Source organism: Bos taurus, chromosome 8 (assembly GCF_002263795.3).
Source record: "Bos taurus isolate L1 Dominette 01449 registration number 42190680 breed Hereford chromosome 8, ARS-UCD2.0, whole genome shotgun sequence".
Classification (NCBI taxonomy): domain Eukaryota; kingdom Metazoa; phylum Chordata; class Mammalia; order Artiodactyla; family Bovidae; genus Bos; species Bos taurus.
In genome coordinates, this window is record NC_037335.1 from 46,585,946 (window position 1) to 46,611,946 (window position 26,001).

Sequence of the window (26,001 nt, forward strand, 5' to 3'; positions counted from 1 at the left end):
ATTTTAGACACCTGGATACAAGTGGTGAGGCTACTGATGTAAAATGTAAAAGATACAGTGATGTATTTTCATCCCTGCATGTTCCATGTGCCTTCCTTTTCCGAAAGAGACGACTCTGCAGTCTCCTCTGAAATCATTGTGGTATTTTCCCTTAGCACTCACTACTTACAGGGATGTATTATTTTTCTTTTCACATTTCACCCCCCCTTTTCTTTTTACATAACTCTTGCACCTGTTAGTGGGAGTTCTGTAGGAATATGAGATGGTAACCAACAATGCTTTTCCCCAAAAAGCAGACGTTCCCAGAGCTAGTTACCATTATGCACTCATTCAAATAAAACCCAACAGAGTCAAAGCCCTCCTGTTCATGGCATTATGGTACAATAAGATGAGGTTAATTAAAAGGATTGGAAAATTTGGAAAAGTTAATAGAGCTAAAATTCTGTTTGTTTTTTTTTAAATTAAAAAAAAAATACTACCCTCCTTCTCCTTCAGCATCTGTTGTATATATTCTGCCCTCACATCTTTGCCATTTCACAGGGAAACATGTACTGTAAAATAAGCAGATTATAATGCGTTTCCAAACAGAATGTCTGCTTCTATCCTTAAAGCATGTATTTAACTTATTCATCCTCTGCATTAGAAAATAAAAGTGCAGCTTATGTTCAAAAAGTACAATTCATACAAAGCAAGGTTTGAAAGTTCTGTACTTAGTGTAACCTTTCAAAGGTTTGTCTTGATTAGTATAAATTCAGACTGCTTACCCATTGACTATAAGTAACTTTTTTGTTTTCAAGTCTTTAGATGACAGATCATGCTGGAGTAGATGTGCTCTTGCTTGCATAAAGACAGCTGTGCTATGGCGTTTTGTATCTCAAAAGGTAACGTGATTCAAGAGAGTGGTTTTGCTAAAGAAACCGAAGCACACTCGTCATTACATTAAAAGGTAAGAAAACAATTCTGAAAGACAGCAAGCAGAAAGGGCCCAGAATCACTGTGTGATGCCACAGGTCAACTCACCCAGTCAGACATATGTACACCAGTGTTGTATCTTTAAATTCTACCCCAGTCTTGGCCTTACTCCCTCCCCCCACCCACCACCACCCCCCAAAAAAATTAAGGAGAGGGGAAAAAAAAAGCATTTGCCTTCCCTCCCACAGTCAGAGACAGTTCAGAGTTGCCTCTGCAAGGGGACCAAGTGTTGACTTTGATCTCAGGCTACAATGTGCTTTTAAAAACAATGCAGGGAGAGGAAAATTAGACTAGAGACCAAAGAACAGCAACTTCCTATACTGGCAGCACGCCTCCTGGGGGCCGTGGTTCCCACGTGTCTGTCTGTTCGCTGGGAGTAGTTTGTCCTTCCAGGTCTGTCCCTCCCTGGCTGAGGTGGGCAGCACCTCACAAAGGGTTGGCCAGCGCCTTTTTGGATCGCTTGATCATGCTGGGGTGGAACTCTGTGTGCCGCCGGGCGTGCTTGGTCAGGTGGTCGCTCCTCATGAAGCGCTTCTCGCACAGCGGACAGCGGAACTGCTTCTCCCCTGTGTGGGTGCGGTAGTGGCGAGTCAGCTCGTCGGAGCGGGAGAACTTTTTAAGGCAGTCTGGCCATGTGCAGGGAAAGGGCCGTTCACCTAAGAGGAGGGAATCAGGGACAGAGGTTAAAGGTCACCAAAGGTCACCAAAACTCTCCAGGCTGGTCCTGGTGGACTACCCAATCACCATGACTCAAAGGATAAGGCCTCTATGTTCCGGGCTGAACTGTCTGCCCCTATTCAGAGATCAAAGTCCTAACACCCAGTACCTCAGTCAGAATGTAGCTGTATTTGGAGACCGGGTCTTTAAAGAGTTAACTGAGGTTACATGAGGTCATCAGGTTGGGCCCTAATCCAATGACTGGTGTCCTTATGAGAAGAGGAGATTAGGTCACACCTCACACGGGAAAGGCTGTGTGAAGATGATGGGAGAAGGTGGCCATCTACCAGCCAAAGAGATGGACCTCAGAAGAAACTGGCTCTGCCAACATCTTCATCTTGGACTCCTGGACTCCAAAACTGTGAGAAATAAATTTCTATTGTTAAAAGCCAGGGGCCCCCAACTTCTGAGCCATGGACCAATACCTCCTGTCAGATCAGTGGTGGCATTAAATGGCGCAATAAATGTAATGCACTTGAATCATCCTGAAACCATCCCCACTATCTCATCCATGGAAAAACTGTCCTTCATCAAACCAGTCCCTGTGCCAAAAAGGCTGGAGATCGCTAGTAGGCCACTCAGTCTGTGGAACTTTGTCATGGCAGCCCTAACAAAGTAATACCATGAAGAAACTGCTGAGACTCATCTCTGTTAGGTAAATGAGCTTATACCCAATGGATCCCCAAAGAGCCTTGGAGACTACATTTTCCAGTTTTTTTCTGCGCTGTTGCTGGTTTCATGAGTTCTCTCTGAGGATTCAAACCTTAGCCCTTGCTAAGTTTCCTGGCATTGTAGAGATGGAAGAGAACTGAGCATCTAATCCAACCAACCTCCTGCCAGGGGCTGGCATCTCCCCTCAAGTTCCTGAGGGCCTGGCCATCCAGCTTCTGCCTGAACAAGTCTGGTGGCACAGCCCCATATTTGCCAAGGAAGCCTGCTTGTTTCTGAGCATCCTTTGTAATAAACTGCTTACTGATGTGAACCTGCCTCCCTGTGAAGGCCATATTTCAACCCTAAGAATTAGTTTGTTCCCTCTGCCACATAATAGTCCCTTAACTATCTGAAGACTGCCATCATGCCTTTCTCTTTTCTTATCTGGATGAAATAATCCTAGGTTCTTCTATATTTCTCATAAAAGAAGAACTCACATTATTCTAAAATAATGGCAGGGATTTCCTGGTGGTCCAGAGGTTGAGAATCCACCTGCCAATGCAGAAGACACAGGTTCAATCCCTGGTCTGGGAAGATCCCACAAGCCACGAGGCTAATAAGCCCACAAGTACTGAAGCCGACATGCCTAAGAGCTTGTGCTCCACAAGCCACTGCAACAAGAAGCCCATGCACCGCAATGAAGATCCAGTTCATTAACAGCCCCTAGAACTGAGGAAATACCCAGTCAAAAATAAATAAATACAAATTTTAAAATAAACTAAAATAATGACAAAAGCATTACTACGAACAAAGCTAGTGGAGGTGATGGAATTCCAGGTGAGCTATTTCAAATCCTAAAAGATGATGCTGTGAAAGTGCTGCACTCAACATGCCAGCAAATTTGGAAAACTCAGCAGTGGCCACAAGACTGGAAATGGTCCGTTTTCATTTCAATCCCAAAGAAAGGTAATGCCAAAGAATGCTCAAACTACTGCACAGTTGCACTCATCTAACATGCTAGTAAAGTAATGCTCAAAATTCTCCAAGCCAGGCTTCAAGCAACACGTGAACTGTGAACTTCCAGATGTTCAAGCTGGTTTTAGAAAAGGCAGAGGAACCAGAGATCAAATTGCCAACATCCACTGGGTCATTGAAAAAGCAAGAGAGTTCCAGAGAAACATCTATTTCTGCTTTATTGACTATGCCAAAGCCTTTGACTGTGTGGATCACAATAAACTGTGGAAAAATCTCAAAGAGTTAGGAGTACCAGACCACCTGACCTGCCTCTTGAGAAACCAGTATGCAGGTCAGGAAGCAACAGTTAGAACTGGACATGGAACAACAGACTGATTCCAAATAGGAAAAGGAGTACATCAAGGCTGTATATTGTCACCCTGATTATTTAACTTATATGCAGAGTACATCATGAGAAACGCTGGACTGGAAGAAGCACAAGCTGGAATCAAGATTGCTGGGAGAAATATCAATAACCTCAGATATGCAGATGACACCACCCTTATGGCAGAAAGAGAAGAGGAACTAAAAAGCCTCTTGATGAAAGTGAAAGTGGAGAGTGAAAAAGTTGGCTTAAAGCTCAACATTCAGAAAATGAAGATCATGGCATCTGGTCCCATCACTTCATGGCAAATAGATGGGGAAACAGTGGAAACAGTGGCTGGCTTTATTTTTCTGGGCTCCAAAATCACTGGAGATGGTGACTGCAGCCATGAAATTAAAAGATGCTTACTCCTTGGAAGGAAAGTTATGACCAACCTAGACAGCATACTAAAAAGCAGAGACATTACTATGTCAACAGAGGTCCGTCTAGTCAAGGCTATGTTTTTTCCAGTAGTCATGTATGGATGTGAGAGTTGGACTATAAAGAAAGCTGAGTGCCAAAGAATTGATGCTTTTGAACTGTGGTGTTGAAGACTCTTGAGAGTCCCCTGGACTTCAAGGAGATCCAACCAGTCTATCCTAAAGGAGATCAGTCCTGGCTGTGCATTGGAAGGACTCATGTTGAAGCTGAAACTCCAATACTTTGGCCACCTGATGCAAAGAGCTGACTCATTGGAAAAGACCCTGATGCTGGGAAAGATTGAGGGCAGGAGGAGAAGGGGACGACAGAGGATGAGATGGTTGGGTGGCATCACCGACTCAATGGATATGGGTTTGGGTGGACTCTGGGAGTTGGTGATGGACAGGGAGGCCTGGTGTGTTGGGGTTCACGGGGTCGCAAAGAGTCGGACACGACTGAGCGACTGAATCGAAGTGAACTGAATGACAAAAGTGCATGTACAGACAATGGTTTCACATGTATTATCTCATGGAATTCTTACATGACAGCCCATGAAGGTGGCCCATTTTACAAATGAGGAAACAGGCTTAACACTCCTCAGTGTTTCCACATCCCTTCCATTATCGTTGCTCTCCTCACATTCCTGCTCCTGTTTCCTTGTCCCACTTAAAATGCAGCTAAGCCTCGCCCTCCAGACATGATCAGGCCAGCACTGGGGGCCTCCTGCCCCCTAGACTGGCAGGGGAGAGTCTGTGTCCACATTTGTGAGGGACACACACAAGCAGAAAGGCAGAAGGAGCTACTTCGGATGAGAATCGCTTGCTCTTCTTGTGACTGTTACCCACCCCCAGCTCTGGGTACCTGCATCCCTGCTCCTCACACCTTTCCAAGCACAGCCCAAAGCAGCTGCTTCACAGACTCAGGGAACAAACTCTGGGTTCCACAAAAGTCTCCAGACACTCCTTAGGTAGGTGTGAGGAGTGAATATTGTCTCACTCCTGTCCTCACCTTCATGGAACCCAGAGAGAGGCTCCAAGGGCTGGGAGCTGCCCAGTGTGGTGCAGCTGAGTCATCCAGAAATGATTCCTTCCCCCAGCTTCTCCTAACCTGTGCCAGAGATGTGAAAATAATGAGAATAACAACAAAATACCGCTATCACCCCTGTGACAATCTATACATGACTAAGATTTTATTTGCTGCTCTCTAAGCAGAGCAGCAGTGACACGCCATGTACAATCTACCTGCTCTTACGGGAAACCCGATGTGGGCAAAATGAATTTTTATACACAGATTCACTGTACAAAGGTCAAAGTATAAATATTTCCTCCCTGAGCTCTAAGCTGAAAAGCCACAGCAGCCGATGGCCATATAGCAAGCCCGTGGATTCCCAGGTCTACCCAAGGCGGATGATGTGCAAGGAAGGGGCTTCAAGCTGAATCCTCTGAAAATACCAATGACATGGAGTTGAAAACGACAGTTTTGTAACTTCTGTTGGATTAAAAAGCATTTGTACCCAGTTCAGCAGAACTTTCGAGCAAAAGGCAAAATGCAGGTTTTATCAAAACCCAAGAAGTCTGAGCCTCCTGGGGCAAGGACAATGTCATGTCTGACTTTTGTGCTACCTGTGCTGCCAGGCTTTTAAATGCCTCAACTGTGTACTGAGTCTGCTCATCCTCCAGGTCTCTCATAAGACCAAATCCTGCTCAGAATTTCCCAGAACACGGAAAGATTTCTGGGCTATTTCAGAATCAGACAGCAGCAAAGTCCTCTCTAACCTCAATGAAGACTGTATGGAGAAGTGTTCTTTTAAACATGTTACATTAAAAAATATAATGAATGGTTAGAATTTACAGCATGAAAAGCTGTAAAAAAAAAAAAAAAAAAAAGACCAGAAACCCCTCTCTCTGTTCTCCCTACATTGGAGCCCTCTCTCCACTGCTTGATGATCTGGTGGGAGGGAAGTGATGACAAGGAAAAGCTCCGTGTTTTCTCTATGCTTGTTAGGACAAATGCGCATCAGAGGCAGTTTCCTTGAGGGTGTGGTAATGTGGTTTAGTTATTCACCGGCACGTGTTCTTTCAAGTGCATCATGAGGATTAATTTATTTGAATGAATCTGTGTCCATTGTGGGAAAAATGGGTCAGAAGACCACTCCAGCATGTGCTAAGATTGGAAAAGAAATAAGGCATTCCCTGTTTCAGCAAGATGGAAGTGATAGTCAGTGGAAAACTGTCATGAAACCTGAACCGGCTGTGTGTACTGGAGAACTACTAAGTATATACGTTTACTGCTTTACAAACATTCCAAGTGTAATCAGGGTCCGTTCCCACTGCCTTCACTTTCATTCTGGCTTCTGGCTGTACTTTCTTCACTGCCCCTCACAGTAGTCAAGTGATTGTTCTCGTTGCTTCTAACCCAAAGTACTGTCCTTGCCCCAACATCCTTTTCCCTGAGCGCTTAAGAGAGGAGAAAGCCACCCACAGGGCCCAGAGCAAATCAGAGCCAATAAGTAGCCTTTGTTAGAGTCATGTAATGTGTATAATTCAAGCTTACAGTTTCCAAGCATTTAAAAATAGATCTACTTGGAAGTGAGTTGCTAGTCTAAAAGCTCTAGGATTGTTTTGATTTTTCTTGGATCCTTTGGAAAAGCATTAGGGGCTTTTGGTCGATGATCTAAATTAGGAGTTAGCAAACTTCGACCCATAGGTCAAGTTTGACCTGCTGGAATAAACACCATCCTTATACTTAGCTTTTACCAAATGGTTAAAAAAAAAATCAAACGAATATTTTGTGACAGGAAAAAGTCATATGAAATTCAAGTTTTCATGTCCCCATACAAAGTCATTGGAACACAATAATGCTCATTGTTTATGTATTACCTATGGCTGCCTTTTTACTTGGGCTTCCCTGGTGGCTCATCTGGTGAAGAATCTACCTGCAATTCAGGAGACCTGGGTTTGATCCCTGGGTTGGAAAGATCCCCTGGATGAGGGTATGGCAACTCACTCCAGTATCCTTGCCTGGAGAAACCCCATGGACAGAGGAGCCTGACTAGGCAGTGCTGAGTGGTTGTGACGGAGATTGTATGGACCACAAAACCTAAGATGTTTACTATCTGGTCCTTTATAAAAAGTTGGCTGACCCCTGGTCTCAACCTGCAGGCCTGATTCTCTATCTGGCGCACACCATAATTTGTAAATCTAAATGTCTTCAGGAATCAGACACAAAATAAAAGTGGGTGACATACCCAGTATATTAGACTGGATCATGGACTGTAGAGGAATCTGGAGCCAACTGGGGAATGCTTTCCACACAGAAAGGCATTCAAACTCCACATCTGATAAAACACTGTGCCAGCCAAGCAGTAAGCAGGCAGGGGACTTGAATTCTTCTTGGTGATTTGCAATTTGCAGCCCTTGGAAATGATCCACCTCTTCAACCCAGTGGAGAGTTTGCATACAACCTACTATGGAATGCATTTCCGCATGTTAGTTAATGATAGACACACATTAAGGTATCTGGAAAAATACGTATGTTTTGAACCTAGGAAAGTATGGAATGAGGAAATTATACATAGAGAGGAAAGAGAATTTAAGGCTGAATGAGACCGGAGATGATGTGCAGAGAGGGAAGGATGGGTCTCAGAGGGGCTGTGATTTGCCTGCATCCTGCAGCTGGGGGTAAATCAAGTCAGGCCCTTCTTTTCAGCTCAAGTCTAAGATGCCAGAAGAATGGGTAGCCTTCTTTATATAGAAAAAAATCATATGGCAAAGCAACAATTAATTAAACAATATTTAAACTTATCTTTCGTATTAATGAGAGAGTCACCATCCTCCTGGGGTGGGGTGGGGGGGAATAAAAAAAAGACATGTACAAGACTAGGGCTTTATTTCTGGCCTTCACAGGAAAACACACCCAGAGGCAGCGACACAATAAAGGCTGCTTTACTGAAGCAGAGCTGTTAACAGCACAAGTTTCTGTGTGTTCTCATTATTTATACACCACTCCCCTCCCCTCCCCTTTCAGCAACAAGCTAAGTGCTTATTATCACTGACAGACTCAGCTCTGAGTATAAAATAAACTAGATTCGAAGTGGCTACTGAACACGGCACCGAACGTGTAAAAGATTTTCCTTACAGAGACAGGTCAGGCCTCTAGAAGTCTTCTGGGCCTCCAGTAGGTTCAAGAGAAGTAGTGTAGGGCCTGCTGGCTATGCACTTGCCAACTTGATGGCTCATTGCTTTTAAGAAAAGAACCTCTACCCTACCTGGTGATTGGCTGACAATGCCAAGTGAGGCTTATTCTTCTGTGTAAAGTTGTGAAATGAACAGTGCTGAGTGTTCTGCATAGAAGGAGAAAGAGGACAAGCTTGGAGATTGCTAACTAGATACATCTAACCCTGTTCAGGCTCCCCTGAGCTCAGATGGGCAGCCATTGAGGTACCACCCTAGATTCTCAACCCTCCCCTCTCTGGCTCTCCTTCCACAATTCCATGGAAGAGCCAAAAATGGGCTAAACCTAATTGACACAAGAGGGTTAAAAACACCCTGATACTTCCACGGCTTTGAGCAAAAGTAACTCAGTCTAGTAAAACAAATCTAATGGAATTAGGCCTCTTTTTCAAAACAGAATTCTAAAAATGCCAATTAATAATCGCAGCATCACACAGATGTACAAAATCAAGGCTGTTTCTTGAGGGAAAATAGTGTTTTTCATAATTACAAAAAAGCAACTAGGATTCCAGAGATAAAAAGATAATTTGATATTGGAAAATCATAATGATATTATTCCTCATTTTAACAGGCTAAATTCACCCCCACTTACCCTCACCCACACACACACATCTTCCCTTCAAAAATATAGAGCAGTATTTGATAAAACTCAACATCCTTTTTTTTTTTTTTTTTTTTTTAGGAAAACAAAATGGCTCCTTAAAGAATAGAAAATATAGATACAAACCTTTCCCCAGCAAGGTCAATAGTAAAAGAAGGTAGCATTCCCATTCAAGTCAAGCTCAAGGCAGGAATAGATTCCTGTCCCAAACATCACAGTTATTCAAATGTTGTTCAGGAAATGCTACTGAATGCAATTAGATAACAAATTGAGAAGTAAATTGTGGGAAGGAGGAGGCGAAATAAGAATTACTTGCAACTGATAAAACTTCCTTTTTGGACAAATTAAAAGGCTCCTCTGTCCATGGGATTTCCCAGGCAAGAATACTGAAGTGGTTGCTGTTTCCTTATCTTGGGTATCTTCCCAACCCAGGGATCCAGCCCACATCTCCTGCATTGGCAGGTGGATTCTTTACCATTGAACCACCAAGAAAGCCTGAAATCAACTATACTTCAATTAAAAAATTTGAAGAAAAAAATGCATTCATAGGTATAAATATACCAAAGAGCAATGGTTTTCTTATATGCTAACCATAGTCAGTCAGAACAAGCCTAAAATAAAGTTCAGGCCCTGCCTGAAAATCATAAAACTATGATATGACAGGAATGAATAAATAGGACATTTCCCATGATCTTGGATGCTAAGACCCAATGGTGTGAGTATGGCTATTCTGTACAAATTAATCTATAAAACTAACACACACTAAAGAAATTCTTCTTGAACTTGACAAAATTATTTTAAAGTTCACTGGGAAGAATAAATACACTCAACTTGCCAAGAAAATTTTTAATAGAACAGTAACAAATGAGCACTTGTAATACCCGTTGTTAAAATGTATGATTAAAGCTGTAATAATTAAGATACTGTAATACCAGTACAGGAAAAGACAAATCAGTGGAGCAGAGTCAAGTCTGAAAATAAACCCAAGACTATAGGGATGGGTCATTTCAAATCACTGAAGAAAAGAATACTTAATTCAATAAATGGCATAGATATTTGGTTAAAAAAAAAATTAAACCCGAATCCCTACCCTTACACATTTCATTCAAGTTCCAGATGGACTATACACATAAATGTAAAACATAAACCTCAAAGGTAGAAGAAAATACAGGTGAATATTTTTAGAATCCTGGCGTAGGGAGAGATTTTCCAAACATGAAACCAAAGGCAGTATCCTATTTGAAAGACAGTTCTGAAATACGTAAAAATGCTAAAATGTTTGCAATTTGCAGCTCTTTGAAATCATCTACCTCTTGAATCTGGTGCAGAGTCTGCATACAACCTACTATGGGATGCACTTCCGCATGTTAGTTAATGATAGACATATATTAAGGTATCTGAAAAAATATACATGCTTCGAACCTAAGAAAGGACGGAATGAGGGAATCATACATATAGAGGAAAGAGAATTTAAGAATTTAATATGTATATATATAAAAGAACCAAAACAGTGAGCAGTGAACTAAAGGAAAATGCAGCATAAGTCAAAAGGTTAAATCTACAGTACAAAAAGGACACTAGCAAATCGACATAGCCCAACTTAAGAAAACTTCTTGTTAGTCGCTCAGTTGTGTCCGACTCTTCGCAACCCCATGGACTGTAGCCTGGCAGGCTCCTCTGCCCACAGGATTTCCCAGGCAAGAATACTGGAGTGGGCAGCCATTCCCTTTCTCCAGGGGATCTTTCTGACCTAGGGATTAAAGCCAGGTCTCCTGCATTGCAGGCAGACTCTTTAACATCTGAGCTACCAGGGAACTGGGCAAGGATGCAAACAAAATAATCTAAGGAAAAAAAGAAATACTAACAACCAATTAATAAATATATGAAAATATATTCAATCTCATAAGTAATCAAGACATGCCAATCAAGAACACCAGTGAAATATACATCAGGATGGTAAAAATGTTACAAAGTATGTTCATATACCAGTCATTGATGGTGGCATGAGAAAACAGGCATGGATGAAACTTATAATTGTTCCAGGACCTTCTGGTAATACATTTGTCCAGGAATTATTTGTGGTAACAAGAAGAGAGGAATACGAAAATACACAGGGATACCAGCATTGTTCATAAAAGGTAAAACTTGGTAACAACCTAAATGTCAAAGAAAGACCTGGTCGAACACTTCAGTGTTCCACACAAAGGAATAATATGTGCCTGTTACAAAGGTCCTTGATGGTTCTGTACAGAAGATGTCAGCAATTCGTGGCTAAATAAAGAGAGCAGTGCATGATCTGCTGTGTATGTGTGTAAACATTTACGGAGAGGAAACATCTTGGAAGAATATACACAAAATATGAAAAATGGTCATCCAGAGGTGAGGGGATAACCTCTACTTTTTTGGGGGGTAATTTCCCCCTATGTTTTTCTGATTTTTTTAAGAGTAAGTACTATTTCTTTCATAATGAGAAGTCAGAAGAGTCTTACATAATGATGATGAGTATGAGTTCAAACTTTTCCACCAACGGGTCGATCAAGATTCCAGGGGCAGGGGAGGATTTACACTCTATTGAGAAATAGACTCAAGTGTCCCAAACTGAAGAAAGGTGAAGGCTTGTTCTGCTTCCTTCTCCAATTGTTGGAAAGTGAGAGACTTTCAGAATAAACGGTTTTATTCTGTATTCTCATCCCTCCCCCACCTCCTCCTCACCTACTTTTTCCATATGTGAAAGGAAGATGGCCCCTGCAAGAAGAGACAGGACTCTCCCTTCAGACTCTGAGTGACACAGGCAGTGATGGTAGGACTGCCCCACCAAGGCACAGGCTCCCAGGAAGCAGGGGGAGAAAGAGAAGGGCAAAGACAGGAAGCCCAAAGCCCAGAGCCCAGGCTGGTCCCTGTGCTGACCGCAGGCCATTGACACTTCACTGTCCACTATCATCAACCCTCATTCCCCAAAGGAAACTAATGCTGACTTGCAGGTACACAATGTGAGCGATGCTTTACTGCTTTTCATTTCTATTACCCAAGTGCAGATGCACCCATACACTTACGAAGAGGTGTGCATCGTCTGGATATAGCCAATTCTACAGTTTCCTGCATAAACCATTCCAATTAGTACCAAACTCAAAAATCAAGAAATTAAGAGACTCGTGTTCGCCGAAAATATTGCTACTATCTACACAGGTAGATGTCCTGAAAAATAAAAATTCTTGATAGCATTAGAAGGATAATCCTGCCTGAATGCCATCCCATCACATTAAGGTTTGCTCCTGGCCTCTCTCTGTCTGAATCCTTCTTGTGATTTGGTTTCCTTTTACATTTATTTCATTTGTTGATACAAGAGTCATGATAGTGTCTGGATGTGAGCTTTTACTTCCTGGTCCCTGTGTTTATCTGTGGAAAGCAGCCTGTCCCTAGATTTGGGGTTCTGAACCGGGAAGTGGGCGTCTGTAACATCTGTCACACACGCTTCCTCACTGGAAGCTGGTGTCTAGGTGTACGGAAGCCAGTCAGCCTGTCGGAATACTGCTTGCATATCCCTAACCTCAACTGACTCATGAGAGGGCGCGTGTGCCAGGACCTCAGAAATGAAGATGACAGACTAGGGTCTTGACTCTTCAGCTGCTCAACCCAGCAAGAAATGTGTCATTACGTCTTCATGTCTCCACTACCTGGCCCCGGCTCAGCAACTCTGAAATGGCAGAGACGTGCGGTGATTGTCCCTCGTCCACACAGCTAGGTCTAGGCCCAGATTAGTCAATTCCCACGAGTGCATCCTTCCTCACAACCCAGACTGTGGTGTGCTGCCTTTGTGCAGTTTTTGCAGGGAAAAAAATAATAATAAATAAATAATAATTACCTATCAGGAACTAAACACTGAAAAGGATATGTAAGCTTGATGGCAAAACTACGCTGAGAATGGAGATTCTTTGTGTCTTTGCATTTTGAGTCATTTTTATGACCATGTAATTCAAACCTGTATCAAGTGAAGCCAACTCAGAGGGCCAGTGACTCGACCAAGGACACCCAAATCCCTTTTTCTGTTCTGAGCACAGAACAAGATTAGAGGTGAAAGAACACAGGCCTTAACTAAATGTAGAGCGCACCTCTTCTGTGTTTTTCTAATTCCCTTACTCCCAGGCCCTCCTTTCAAGACGCACTGCCTCAGGGAGGGAGAGACAGTTAAAACAAGTAAGCTGCTGCTGAGCTTGAGGTTTCAAAATAGAGTTTTAAAAATGTAAAGCAGACGCTGAAACCCTTAAATTCTCTTAATTTTCCAAAACTTCCTAGCAAGACCTGAGCTGCAGAGAGAGAGAGAAATCAGAGGGGCTGTGTTTAGGGAACAGATGCAGAGGTCTCTGAGGAGGGCAGGCATTCTGGACTCTCCTATTAGAAACAGGCTGGGGCGGTCTGAGGGTAGTGGCCCGTGCAGCCTGGCCCACTGCATGCCTGGAGCCTGTCCGAGCCCCTCAAGGGAAGCCCCCTACACACATCGGGGTACCTAAGGAGTTGGGCAGCCACACGGAGAAAAGGGTCTCCAGGGCCTGCCTGAGTTTCCACCCCTTCAAATGTCGGGTGAGGGAAGAGACTGTTCCCAAGTCTAAGTCCAAGCACTGGGGAGGACGCTAGGGGAGGACAAAGCACGGAGAGCAGGGAGACACTGCACAGAAGCCCTCCTCAGCAGAGGACACCCACATATAAGCAACGGGACCCACACTGGCGCATAGCACTCTGGGGGAGGCCAGCAAGGCCAGAGGAGGCCACGCAATGTGGACAGCCCTCCCGTGATGCCAGAAGAGACCAGGCTCTTGCCCAGCAAAGAAATCACTCCCAAGAGAAAGAAAGGCAGAAGGAAAGGGAGAGAGAACTCTGATTTTGTGAGCACGTACCCAAAAGAGAATTTAACAAAGAGTAGAGTGAGAGACTCCAAATTGCCAAAATCAAGTTTGCCCACCCAACAGCAGAAACAGTGGTGAAGGGAGGGGGCTCAAGAGAACTCAGTTCTGGTTATGAATAGTTCCCTTTTGGTGCTTCCCAGGCTCGTGACTGGGAAATTCTTACCCAAGGACATAGCTGCTTTCTGAGGGCCAGAAATCTTGGTGGAAATGCAAGGAAAACCTCTCCATGTGAGCCTTTAGGTAACATTTTTTGTAGCGCCTACAGCTTCCAGTCTGGGGGCAAGTGCTACCCAGAGAGCTGGAGCCGTTGGCTCAAAAGACAATGGGTAACACCAGGAAACACAGGAGACTGCTGTCTGGTAAGTGGATGCTTCCTCCTCCTTCCTCCTCCGGCCTCCCAGGTCACGGCAGTCATCGTGACCCAGAGTGACTATCAGTGATGCTGCTACAGTGCCAGATTTCCAGCTGTTTCTCTCTGGGCTCCACCTCTGTATACTGCTGGCACGAGAGTAAGGCTGTAATGACCACAGATCCTACTCATGCATGCCACATGTGCCACCATCAAATAGTTTTTCCAGCCTTAACAGAGTGAGCCACTAATTCATACAGTCTGGTGTTTGTCACCAAAGACCATGAAGAAGGACAGGGTTGAGCTGTCCAGCTCTTACCAAATAGCCCCTCCTGACTCCCCCAGCCCTCCTGGGGCAGGCATTCCTGGACAGGCTTTGAAGTTTGAGAGCAAGCAGGGCATTGAGAAGAAATGACTCAGGTCAGAGGAGCAGCTGGTGGTTTCTTTCACACTGAGAACCTCTGCTTCAGTGGGTGATGCTCAGCAGACAAGCATCTTGTGGCTGGCCATGGGTGATTTGCAACACCAAAGAGGGAAAACAGCTGTTCGTCATTCTGCCTATTTTCATTAAAACAGCAATGGTACAAAACTACTGTAGAATTATGGCAGTGTAGGGGTTTAAGTCATTTTTATGTGTTTTTGTAAGTTATTTTTAAGGTCTAATTTTTGCCTCTTATGATTTATTATGGTGTTCTTATTGGGCATTACATGCACTGAATAGACTTCTGAATCCCAGTGGGAACCACCATATAAATAGCTCATCTTTGTATAGACAAGGTCTCTACCTAATAGCATACAAGGTGACAAACATTCAGGCAAACATAATTCATTCCCCTGGGCATTAAAATAGACGACTGGAATTGAGACCAAGTGAACGGTGCTGCTGATCACATTGCTGCGGCTACCCGTATTCCATGTGAGTCTTTGGGTTCTGGCTTCTAGAACATCCACTGAGGAGGGCCTATGGGGCTAAGCCTGACCACAAGAAATACATGTTGAGATAATCTGTCTTCTACAAAGACCACTTAGTATATGCTCTGGTAGATATCTTACAGGTTGAACTCCAAAGAGAGTTCAGAGCTCTTTCTCTTCAAAGGGGAGAAAGATATGGGGGAAAAAATGTCATACTACTCAGTCTCTCGTTTTGTCAAACTCTGCTTTTTGGAATAGGTGTCTGTAGTTATAAATGGGTGGACAGAGTGGAGAGTTGTTGGCGCTGCCTGTCCGGCACCTATTGCTTCTTTGGGGTAATCAACAGCACACCTAGCATTTCCTTTTGGAAACCACCCATTCCTCGCTCAGTTTACATAATTCCAGGTAGGCAACCCCACACCCCAGCCTAGAGGCTGGATGTGACCCAGCTGAGCCACAGTGACTAAGTCCAGGGACAGGCACAAAGTTCTAACTCGGTTATGCAGCTTGAAGCTGGGGACTTTTGCTGGAATCATTAGGAGAGGGCAACTGTCTTGCCACCAGGCTTGCTGAATTGGCAGGAAGGGAGACTGAACTGCTGGCAGCCATCTTACCACCATTCAGAGACAGCCTACCCGTAAGCAAAGCCAAGGCAGAGGAGAGCAAGGCTGGGCCAGGGGGAGAGGCAGACGCTGACCACCTATATCCAGGGATGCTGACACTAGTGCTACCCGCAAAGGAGTTGGTAATGGCAGCCAATAAAGTTCTCACTTTTACTAAGCCAGTCCAAGTTTGGGTTCTTTCCCTTCCAACCAAGAGGCTTGATTAAATCAGCTGTGGGCCCAGAATTGGGGTCTTTTTCAATTGGAAGGATGCAGGTTCTGGATACTATTGGAAAACACAGGATACGTTTGGCCAGCTCCATGATTTCTGAAGGTATCCCTCACCAAGCTTTATAAAAACCAACCACAAGCCAGAGCTAACCCAAGAGTAGAGACAATGGTGCTTTGCGCCAAATCCAAGAGAGCCACGCAAAACACGGGGTCTCTTCCCACTGGCAAAACCCAAGGGGTCCTCGCCAACAACCATCATGGCACAATTCCAAACACCTAGAAACAGTCAAGGAAAAGTTAAGAGTAACCTTGGACCAAGTTTACTAACTCCAGTTTCCTCCTATAATATGACAAAAGTGTTAGTCGCTCAGTTGTGTCTAACTCTTTGTGACCCCATGGACTGTAGCCTACTAGGCTCCTCTGTCCATGGAATTCTCCAGGCAAGAATGCCAGAGTGGGTACCACCCTATCTCACAGGACTTCTGGGAGTAGAAATGTGACAGTGTGTGTAAACCATTTGGCTTGGAACTTGGCATGTAATATATGCTGGATGTTATCATTATTACTATTAATAGAATTACTAATATTAATAATTTACAATTATTACTATCATTATTATTATTATTCACAACATTCACAGTGCCTGCTATTAACATCTAGCACAGTTCTTTGCATGTAAGAGTACTCAATAGTAAGTATTATTTAAATGAATAAGCTGCTGGATTAATGTGGAACTGTAAACAAAAATTCTGGGAACTATAAAGACTTCTGGGCAACACATGTAAATTATTTTTAAGTGTAATACTTCCTATATGGAGACTGTCCTAAGTGCATTAAATACCTCAATTGAATTAAGTCTTATAAAAATTCCTTCAGTATGTAATTACTGAACTCCATTTTACAGATGGGAAAACTGAGGCTCAGAGAGAGAACGTGGCAGAGGCACGATTCAAACACAGGTGTGTGAGGGACCCCCAAAACCCATGTTCTACTGGCTCTACCTACTGCCTTTTTGTTGAAGGTAAAGACCTCTTTGGCGACCCCTCATGTTCAAGTTCCTAAGGGTGGGCTGGTTTCCTCTTCACAGGCCTTACTCTGCTTTTCTGACTGCCACTGTCCCATCAAAGCTGGCTCCATGGAAGGGAGGGAGGGTGAAACCTTGCCCCATCTCCGTCTCTTTGAAAAGAGAGGATCTAAAGGATTCCTTCCAGTTCTGAAATATCTGTAGTTCTCAAGCAGAATGTCTGGGCTTCTGTCTATTGCCTACCTCACTGGTCCCCACTTTGGTTCAAGTCAGGTCCTCTGGGAGGGACTCACTTCCAAAACAACGGAGACTCGCCTTGGAAAAATGTTCATACTTCGTTTAATACAAAATACTGCTGCCTGCTTTTCAAATCCTTGTCATTAATTTTGTATAGCTTAAGCGCCCGTCTCTTTAATCTATTAAAATAGAGTCCTCAATTTTAAAAAAACAAGGGGGAGACTCAGTAATGGATGAATTCCATTCTGCTGTTTGAATTTTCGATCAAGTTCAGTTTAAAAAAGAAAAAAAAATCAAATGCCTAGTGGTCCTGGATTTAGGATGGTGAACTTACTAGTTTCTGCAGGTCCAGAACCTTTAGATTTCAGATCCAGATGTTCAGTTCTCACCTCCGAACTCCAAAGGCTGATATTACAAGCAAAGCCTGAAGGTGTACCATCATAAACACGGGTTTTAAGCACAAACAGAAAGGATGCCATGGAAGATCCCACGCATAAAAAATGGATGCATCTCACTCCCTTAGTGGGAAAGGCATTCTGAAAGAATGATAACGTTAGTTCTATTATTTGCTGAGGGTACTGCTAGAGGCTGGGATAAGACAAATGTTTACTCTTGGCCTTAATGCACCAAAAAGGTATTAAAGTTTCAGAAGGACTCCAGGAAGGGAGGAGTAGGAAATCTCACAGGCGCTGGCCTTGGGCTGTTTCAGAGCGCTGCTCCCATAATAAAAGGGGAGAGGTCCCAAGGGCTGACTCCACCTCTGCCCTTTCACTCCATTGTTAATCTGGTTAATGCAAAGCAGCTCTTTAAATCCAGGGTTTTTTTTTTTTTTTTAAGTTTACCAGATTTAAGCAGATTGAAATCTTCAGGAGACCTTGGGGGAAAGGAATTCAAGTCTAAGAACTGCCAAGAATTCAGTGAAGGAATATCTCCTTTTGGCTAAGCTCTGGCTTGGAGAACTTCACCTTCGGAGGGCCTGGTGCCCTCACTGTGTTGCTGAGCAAGCTGAGACTTCAGGAACCTGCTAAGGTAGAGAGCCAGCCTTTGAACCTTGGTGCTATTTTTCCAAACCCTTCATAGCCCCCCAGTGCTTCTACGGAACGATCCCCGTCTATCTGAAAGGGTAAAAAGGGTTCACTTTTTTACAGACAAAATGATGGATGCGATGACCTCTCAAGGTCACTTCCAACCTCCAAATTCTATTATTTTGATACTTACAACTGCCACCAAGCACTCTGAGTTGGGCTTAGGCCTGTTACTAACTTCCCAACAAAAAGTAGGGTGGAGCAAGAGACAGGACTGCTCAAAGACCACTGCAGAGGATCCCATTTCTTTCCCTTTTTAACCATCTGTGAGGTTTTTTCCTTCCCTTTGCCCCTCCTTTTTGCGTCTGTTGCATGGAAACAGAAAGTGCCTTTGTACCAATTACTAGGCACTAATTTACGTTCTTCAGTGGGCGCTGGGCTTGCTGGAGAAACATTAGGAAAAGGTAGGAGGGTCGGATGTGGGGGAGGACTCGAGCAGCAGAGGCCTGGAATGCTGCAAGCTTTTTCTCCAAGCCTGAGAGCAGCCAAGGGGAGGAAAGGAAAGGAAAAAAAAAAAAGGAAAAAATTTTTGGTAGTCAAGACTAACAAAAATGACAAAGCTAGCTTTAAAAAAAAAGAAAAAGAATCAAGAATGCTCATGATCATAAGGCATGCAGAAATTAAAATGATTGTCAAGAAACCTGACTTTAACCAGGGTACAACGTCAGGTTGTTTTAGGGGCTCCTGAATGATTGAATACTGGGAAATCACCCGCCCACTTTTTTTCTCAATGAGCTTATTAAGGAAGACCATTGTCAGCCACTTTCCCAATATGTCATATGATGTTTCTCCCTGGGAAGTTCAATCTGGGAATTTCCCACAGACGTTGCAGAATGACTAGTTCTTGGGATAAACATCAACAATTGGGCCAGGAATGTAAATCTGACCCTTATGTTCAGAGTCCCAAGAACTTATTTTCCTCAGGTTACATCTTTGCTGAAGGTAATGAGGTGTTACCATCAAAACAGAGCGAAATGTACTCTGGTACCTCCCTCGCTGACCGAGGCCCCACGTGCGTCCCCTCTCCTCATGACTCTCAGAAGATTTGAGAGGACAATCACAGGAGACAATGGTTTTACTCATTAATGCTACTCCTCTTGTATTTTCGGTTGTAATACAGTAACCCTGCCAGCAACAGCAGCTCTTCTAAGGCAACTCCACTCTGTCTTGCTAGGTCAGCCATATGGAGGGTGATGAAGGATGGGCAGGGGGCGGAGGGCAGTGAGGAAGAAGCAACTGGTCCTTCCTCTCTCGGGGACCAGGAATAAAGAGCTCTCAGGTCCCCTCACAGGTTTCTGCCCCCGGGGTGAGACTCCAGCAGTGAGCTGGGAATCAAGCAGCCGTGGGCCATCTTCCCTTGGAATCAGGGGAAACTCAGAAGCAAACCCAACAGGCCATCCTTGCAGTCCTTAGAATCCTATCATCCTCCACAGCTAGAGCCCATTTGCAGTCCTTTGCTCTCATTTTTTCCTGACAGGATACATGAGCTTGTGCTTAGACAGTCTCACTGGGGGTGGAGATGGGGCTAAAACTGCCCCCATAGGGCAAAAATTGGATCTTAGGCAGGTGGAAAGTCTTAGCTCTTCCAATGTTTGTGGCCTTCAAAAGGGGCACAGTACATAAACAACTCTACAGTATATCTGTGGTATCAAAACGTCATGGGGGAGGGCAGTTATGGGGGAAAAAAGGGCTAATCTTAGGGGAGAAAAAGTGGGAATAAAGGGTATGGAAGCAATTATCTATGCAGATCCCACTCAGATTTAAGTGTATATTTACACTGACATATATTAAGTACGAATCTGCCTGCAATGCAGGAGACCTAGGTTTGATTCCTGGGTCAGGAAGATCCCCTGGAGAACGAAATGGCTGCCACCTCCAGTATTCTTGCTTGGAGAATCCCATGGACAGAGGAGCCTGGCAGGATACAGTCCATGGGGGTCCCAAGAGTCAGACATGACTAAGCAACTAAGCCACCACCATATTAAGTATATTTACACTTAATGAAGCATGTCAGGCTATGAAATACTATTCTACATCACTTTGGGGAGCCTTATGAACAGAAGAACAGGGGAGAGAGAATGTTTCCTTAAGAATCAAGGCACAAGGCCTCCCTTCTACTAGACAAGAGTAAGTGGGAAAGACTGAGCAGGGGTTACTTTATGGACTGCCTAGAGGCTACTTCAAGACCCTGCCCTGTCCCCGAACCCCTGCCGTCTGGGTGACAGAAGTGGGTCCATCTCATACCTCTGATGGTACTAGAGTCTCCTGAACCAAAAAGTTGACTCCAAAGCTTTTTGGAGCAATTAAGGAAGAAGAGTTCATGAGGCACAGAGCAGGCATGGCTCATTTTATATGACCAAAATTTTAAAACTTTGGTCTTAGGGAAGGAAATAGACCTGAGTGAAAGCTAGCCAGTGTGGACATTCCTAGAGAGGCCAAAAAATTGCCCCCATAGGGCAAAAATTGGATCTTAAAATGTAAAAGAGGTCTTAGCTATTATTTCCTGTTTGGATGATAACTTCCATGATGGGAACTCCCCAGATCCCCTCCACCACATATTCTAAGTAGCCCAGGGAAATGTTCAAACAGGATAAAGAGAAACAGAAACAGCCACTGTTGAGCCCTTTGCAACTCTTATCTCTCCTTGTTTTTCATGAATGTCCCTTCTGCCCTATTGAAAAAAATATTTTTCTACAGAGGTGGGGTGTGATAATTGGGATTTAGGGCTTTCTGGTTTTCAGAATCCTGTAACCAGTGCCCTTAGCCTCAAACCCATCGTCACCTTGGGGACAGTTGATTAAGTCCCTCCAAAAAGATAGTGAAATTGCACCTGGCATGGAATAGGCTTAGGGTGTCTATCCTTGGGATGCCAACCCTAGGATGACTCTGTATCAGCTGGTTCTGATGACTTCTGAGCTGGGATTTGGATGTAGTTGTTTACTTCTCCAAAAGCTACTCCCATGTGTGTGGGTGTGTGTGTGTGCAGGGTGACCACAAAGTCAGGGAACTTGGGATAATCTTTTTGTTTGTGTGCTTGTACAGAGATTGAGGGCACGTGGGAGAGTCTTGGGAAATCAGTGGGTTTGGGTGGGGGCTTGTGAAGGCCCAATTTGGGGTGTATGCTCCGAGGTGGGGGGAGCGTGTTGGTGTGGATGTGGGTGTGCCAAGATAAAAGTTGGTTGCATTTTCAAATAACAAGCTCAATATGTTTTCAGGCAAAGTACGTACACCAGTGGGTCTAATACTTATTCAAAACAATAATACTCTTCAAAGAGTCTGGAGATAGAAAAGCTCATATTTGTTTTACTTGTTTTCAGATTAACATAGATTCACTGCTTAAACTTTAGAGGTATATCAGATGAGAAGATATCTGATCTAGAGGGTACAGAAAAACAAACTGAACGTAGTATTAGAAAACATAAAGTACAGTACTACTTAAAAGTAAGTTTCTCCTATGTTTGCTGATTTTAAGCTCTGCCTATCACACACAACTATTATCTTTACACAAAACCTTAAGTTCAGAGAAAGTACCCTATCTTGTGGATTAAGAAACTGAGGCTCAAACAGAGAAGAGACTGCAAACTTAAATGCCAACAAAGACCATGTAAATGATTAAAATAAAGGACATCCCCCTTACAAAGAATGGTCAGTTCAAGCCAATTGCTGTTGGGCAGGAATTCAGGCCCCATATTGCCAGATTGTTCGATTTTCTCAGAGAAGCCAGAAATCTGGATTTGTGTGGAAATCCTTATTTTTCCACATTAGTAAAGAAATTTTTATAAACCCTGCACTGACCAAACCAAAAAATTTGCAAAAAGCAAATTCAGCAGCAGACCTCCAGTTTACAAACTCTGAATTTAAGGAACTAGGTTAAGGTTTCACAACTCAGAAACAGTAAGTCAAATCAGAATGCAGCTCAGTCCACCTCAAAAGGATCTTCTCTCTTAGGCTACTCTAGAAGGAACTGCACTGAACTAAACCACAGTTTTGCTTAAGTGGCTCAGCTTATAAAGCCACTGGTTCTATACGAGTGGCAGCTGTATGGGGCTCAGGGGGAGGAGAGCCCGCAGCAGGAGGGCTTCTGGTTGGGCCACACAGACCAGGGGGGTGTGGCTGGAATTTTAGTTTTTAAAGTCTCCATAAAATACAGACACTCCAATTGCTATTTCTTAGCCATCTTCTGGGTTTAATACCAGCCAATAGTTTAAAAAATCAAGAAGCTGCTGCTGCTACTGCTGCTAAGTCGCTTCAGTCGTGTCCGACTCTGTGCGACCCCATAGACGGAAGCCCACCAGGCTCCCCTGTCCCCAGGCAAGAACAGTGTACCCCACACCAAAAATAATCTAACTGGAGGCTGAATCAGAAACTTCCAAATGCATGAAACCTCCTACAAGTCTTTTATTTAGAGTAGCCTTTGCACAGGAGAAAGAGTATCTTCTCCAGCAGGAGTACACTTCTGACGGTCTTTACAGAGGCAGTGGTTTTTGTCTGACCATGTCCTAGTATTATCACAGAGCCCCCAAACTTAACTGAGACAACTGCGACTACCATATCACTAGTTTCAAACGACTGACTGTAACATTTAAAATGGGATTAATATTTCACTTCGTTTTCCACTCTGGGGTGTAAAAGGTTCTTCTGAGCTGACCTGCCTCATGGAGTATTAAAGAGCAGCACGCATGCACGCACGCATAGGCAGCCATTTCTGTAAATGCCTGAGAAAAATCACTCAACTGAATGGTCTAGAATGCCTTTCTGAGTTGGGCAGACTCAGGGAGCTCACAAAGAAGCTCTGCAGGCCTCCTCAACTGCACGACTGGGCAGCTCCCTGAAGGAGAAAGTGCCTTTGCTCAAGGTGGCAGAGAGTGTCCCTGTGAGCTGAACTCCGGGAATATGGCTGACACAGCCAGGCCCGCCCAACAGCTGTTGGTGAGTAACACCCTCTGCTTAGTATACCCCTACTTCACCCCCGGAGCCATGCTAAAGGTCACATCCCCCAAATCAGGCACAAGATACAAACTGTAAAATGTGCTATTTTTTGGCAACCTAGATGACAACCCCAAAAAGAACCTGATTTTACATTAACGGTGGAGGAAATTCAGCTTTACTCCTGTGCCAGCAGCCACCTCCACAAGAAGCACTTTCCAAAGGAAATAAAATATGAGATGCAATTACGTAGCCTTTTTAAAAAAGCAAAACCAAATCACACCAACCAATGATCATTTTGAAACCACAGGCCCAGGGCCTCATCTTAAAAGCACTAACAATTACACCAAAAACCGGCAATACTTTCCAAGGAACTCTGACAACCTCCTCTTAAACATGGTGTCATAGGACAGATGGAAAAGGAGTTTCACGAGAGGACTAGGCACAGTGCTTCCTTATCGGAAGAGCAGTGATAAAGGACCCTGACACTAACCATGGTGAGAGGGCATGGTCAAGCATGAAAGCTTCCCAACTTTTTCTGAATATGTTAAACAGAACCAACAGTATTGACTGACCGACGACGTTCCTGTAAGTCTCCAAAGCCTATTTTATACTGCAGATGTCTTACCAGCCACATGCATCAGTGATCAGACCTGCCTTTTGCTCTCCCTGGGAGACCCCCTTTCACGGGGCCTCTAAAACACCCCAACCTTCATTATCAGCCTTGACCTCTGGCAAGGACCACACCTCCTTGCTAAGTGCTCTATTCAGGGTGGAGGGTGCGATCTAAATTACGTGGGAAAAAATCCGCTCTGAAATCTTATTAAAAAGACTAACTAGTCGTAAACTTAACCAGCCATCACTTGATCAAGCTCCTCTGCTGCCTGAAGCAGTGTTATTTTAAACCTCTCTGAGGACTCTTGGCCATATTTAAAACCACCTTGGCAAGCCCTGAAAAGTAGCAAGCATACAGCTAACCGAGCCCTTAGTCATCCCTAAAAGGTTCCATGTAAAGTGCGCCGCTTCTCCCCAGGTTTCGGCCACTTCGCTGCAATCCCACAAGAGAATAAAATAAAAGATACACCATTTGACTGTCCCCCTCAAGCCCCCGCCAGCGTCTGCCCAGGTTGGGTGGCCCCATAGTCGCCCGGTGCGGGAGTCCTGGGTGGGGGGAGCGGGGCGGGACAGGGGAGGGGCCGCACCACTCCCCACGAAGCCACACACAGGGGCTAGCACTCAGCACTCGCTCTGTCCCCCAAGTTAAGGCTCTCCATGGCTTCTAGAGGCTGGGGACGATTAAAGAGAGTGAGCTCTCCGTCTCTACCAGGTTCAATCATTTTAAAGAATCATCCAAAATTTTGCACCCTTTCGGCCGCATATGGAATCCTCAACGCCCAGGAAGACTGCCTGGCCAAAGGTTAACTAACCCCAGAGTTGGGTTGGAGAGGGAGACGCCGCTAACCTGTATGCACTCTGTAATGGGCTTTGAGATGGGAGGATTTTCCATAGACTTTCCCACAGCCACTGTAGGGGCACTTGTGCCTCTTTTCGGAGGCGTGTTTCCCCTTCGCAGCCACTCCAGGGTGGAGGAGGGAGAGCGGGCTGGGCGCGCTGCCAGGATCCTGTCTCTCCTCCGGGCTGTGGGAAGGACTCGACCCAGATTCGGTGGTCACGTCGCTGTCGGATCCCATATCCTCATCCGGACTCTCCAGGCTGTCGCTGCACACCGAGGGGGTCTGGATGGGTCGGTACTTGTTCAGGTCCAACAAGCTCTTGGCGATGGTGACCAGCGTGCAGTAATCCTTCCAGGTATCCCCCGGGTCACCATGTTCCTTGGTCACCTCGCGCTCAGGTAGTCGCAGCCGCTCGGCGTCCGGAGCGCCCCCATGCTCCGGCACCGCAGCGCGGTTCGAAATGGAAACCAGACACTGGGCAGCCACGAAGTCCATGTAGGCGGCCGCGGACATGGTGCGGGCGACAGCAGCCCCGGCGGCGCGGCCAAACTTGGCGGTGGCTGCGGAGGTTCGGCTCGCCGTGCCCTGGCCTCGGACTACGAGCGCTGCGCCGCGCGGTGGCCAAGGGGGCGGGGGCGCGGGGCGCTTCCGACTCGCAGAGCGCGAGGCGACCTCAGCCCCTCATCTTTACGTAACCGGCAGCGCCTCCGCACGCAGCATCCACGGCCCCGGGCTCCGCCGCGCTGCCGCCTCTCGCCGCCGCCGATGCCCAGAGCCGGGCGCGATCCCCACCGACGGGCGCGCCCGCCACTCCGAGCTCGTTCCCTTGGAAAGATGCCACACGTGGCGGTCGCAAGTTTATTCGACCGAAAACGCCCCCGAGGCGCTGAGAGAGGAAACTGCAAGAGAGGTACACGCCCTCGGCCGCCTCTCCGTCGAGCCAAAGCCCCAAGACATTCACCCAACCACCTGGACGCGGGTGGCAAGCGCCGGACGAAGCGCCAGGTCTAAGAGACACTTTTCCCCCAGTCCACTGACAGCTTCTGAGCCCCTGCTCTTGCCGGTCCGCACGGTGCCGGCATTCTCTCGCACAGTAACAATTTCGCAGAATCCCATCACGTCACAATCCGAACCCCCTCCAATTGGCCAGTGGGGAGGGTGATTCAACTCTGTTTACTTTCTCCCGCTGCCAGTCAGAACGGCCTTTCGGTGGAGAGGTGCGTCTAGAACTGAGGCGCGCGGCCAATCCGACTGTTCCGTTTCGATGCCTCGTGCTACCCCTACAGCCTCGAACGCTGACATTTAAAAG

The 26,001-nt window shown here is 45.2% G+C and overlaps 1 protein-coding gene across 3 annotated transcripts in view; it reads right to left on the reverse strand.

Moving 5' to 3' along the window:
- The window catches only part of KLF9 (KLF transcription factor 9), a 99,042-nt gene extending 73,489 nt beyond the window's left edge, over window positions 1–25,553 (reverse strand). For 2 of the 3 annotated variants that reach the window (XM_059889181.1, XM_059889180.1), the window contains exons 1-2: window positions 24,701–25,306; window positions 765–1,628 (exon numbers count right to left, since the gene is read on the reverse strand). In XM_059889181.1, coding sequence (XP_059745164.1) covers window positions 1,399–1,628; window positions 24,701–25,205 — 735 coding nt within the window. In that variant the 5' untranslated portion in view covers window positions 25,206–25,306 and the 3' untranslated portion in view covers window positions 765–1,398. Of the gene's footprint in view, window positions 1–764; window positions 1,629–24,700 lie in introns of those variants that run through there. The other variant, NM_001193214.1, reaches the window with a different exon arrangement.
- Between the last annotated feature and the right edge of the window lie 448 nt (window positions 25,554–26,001).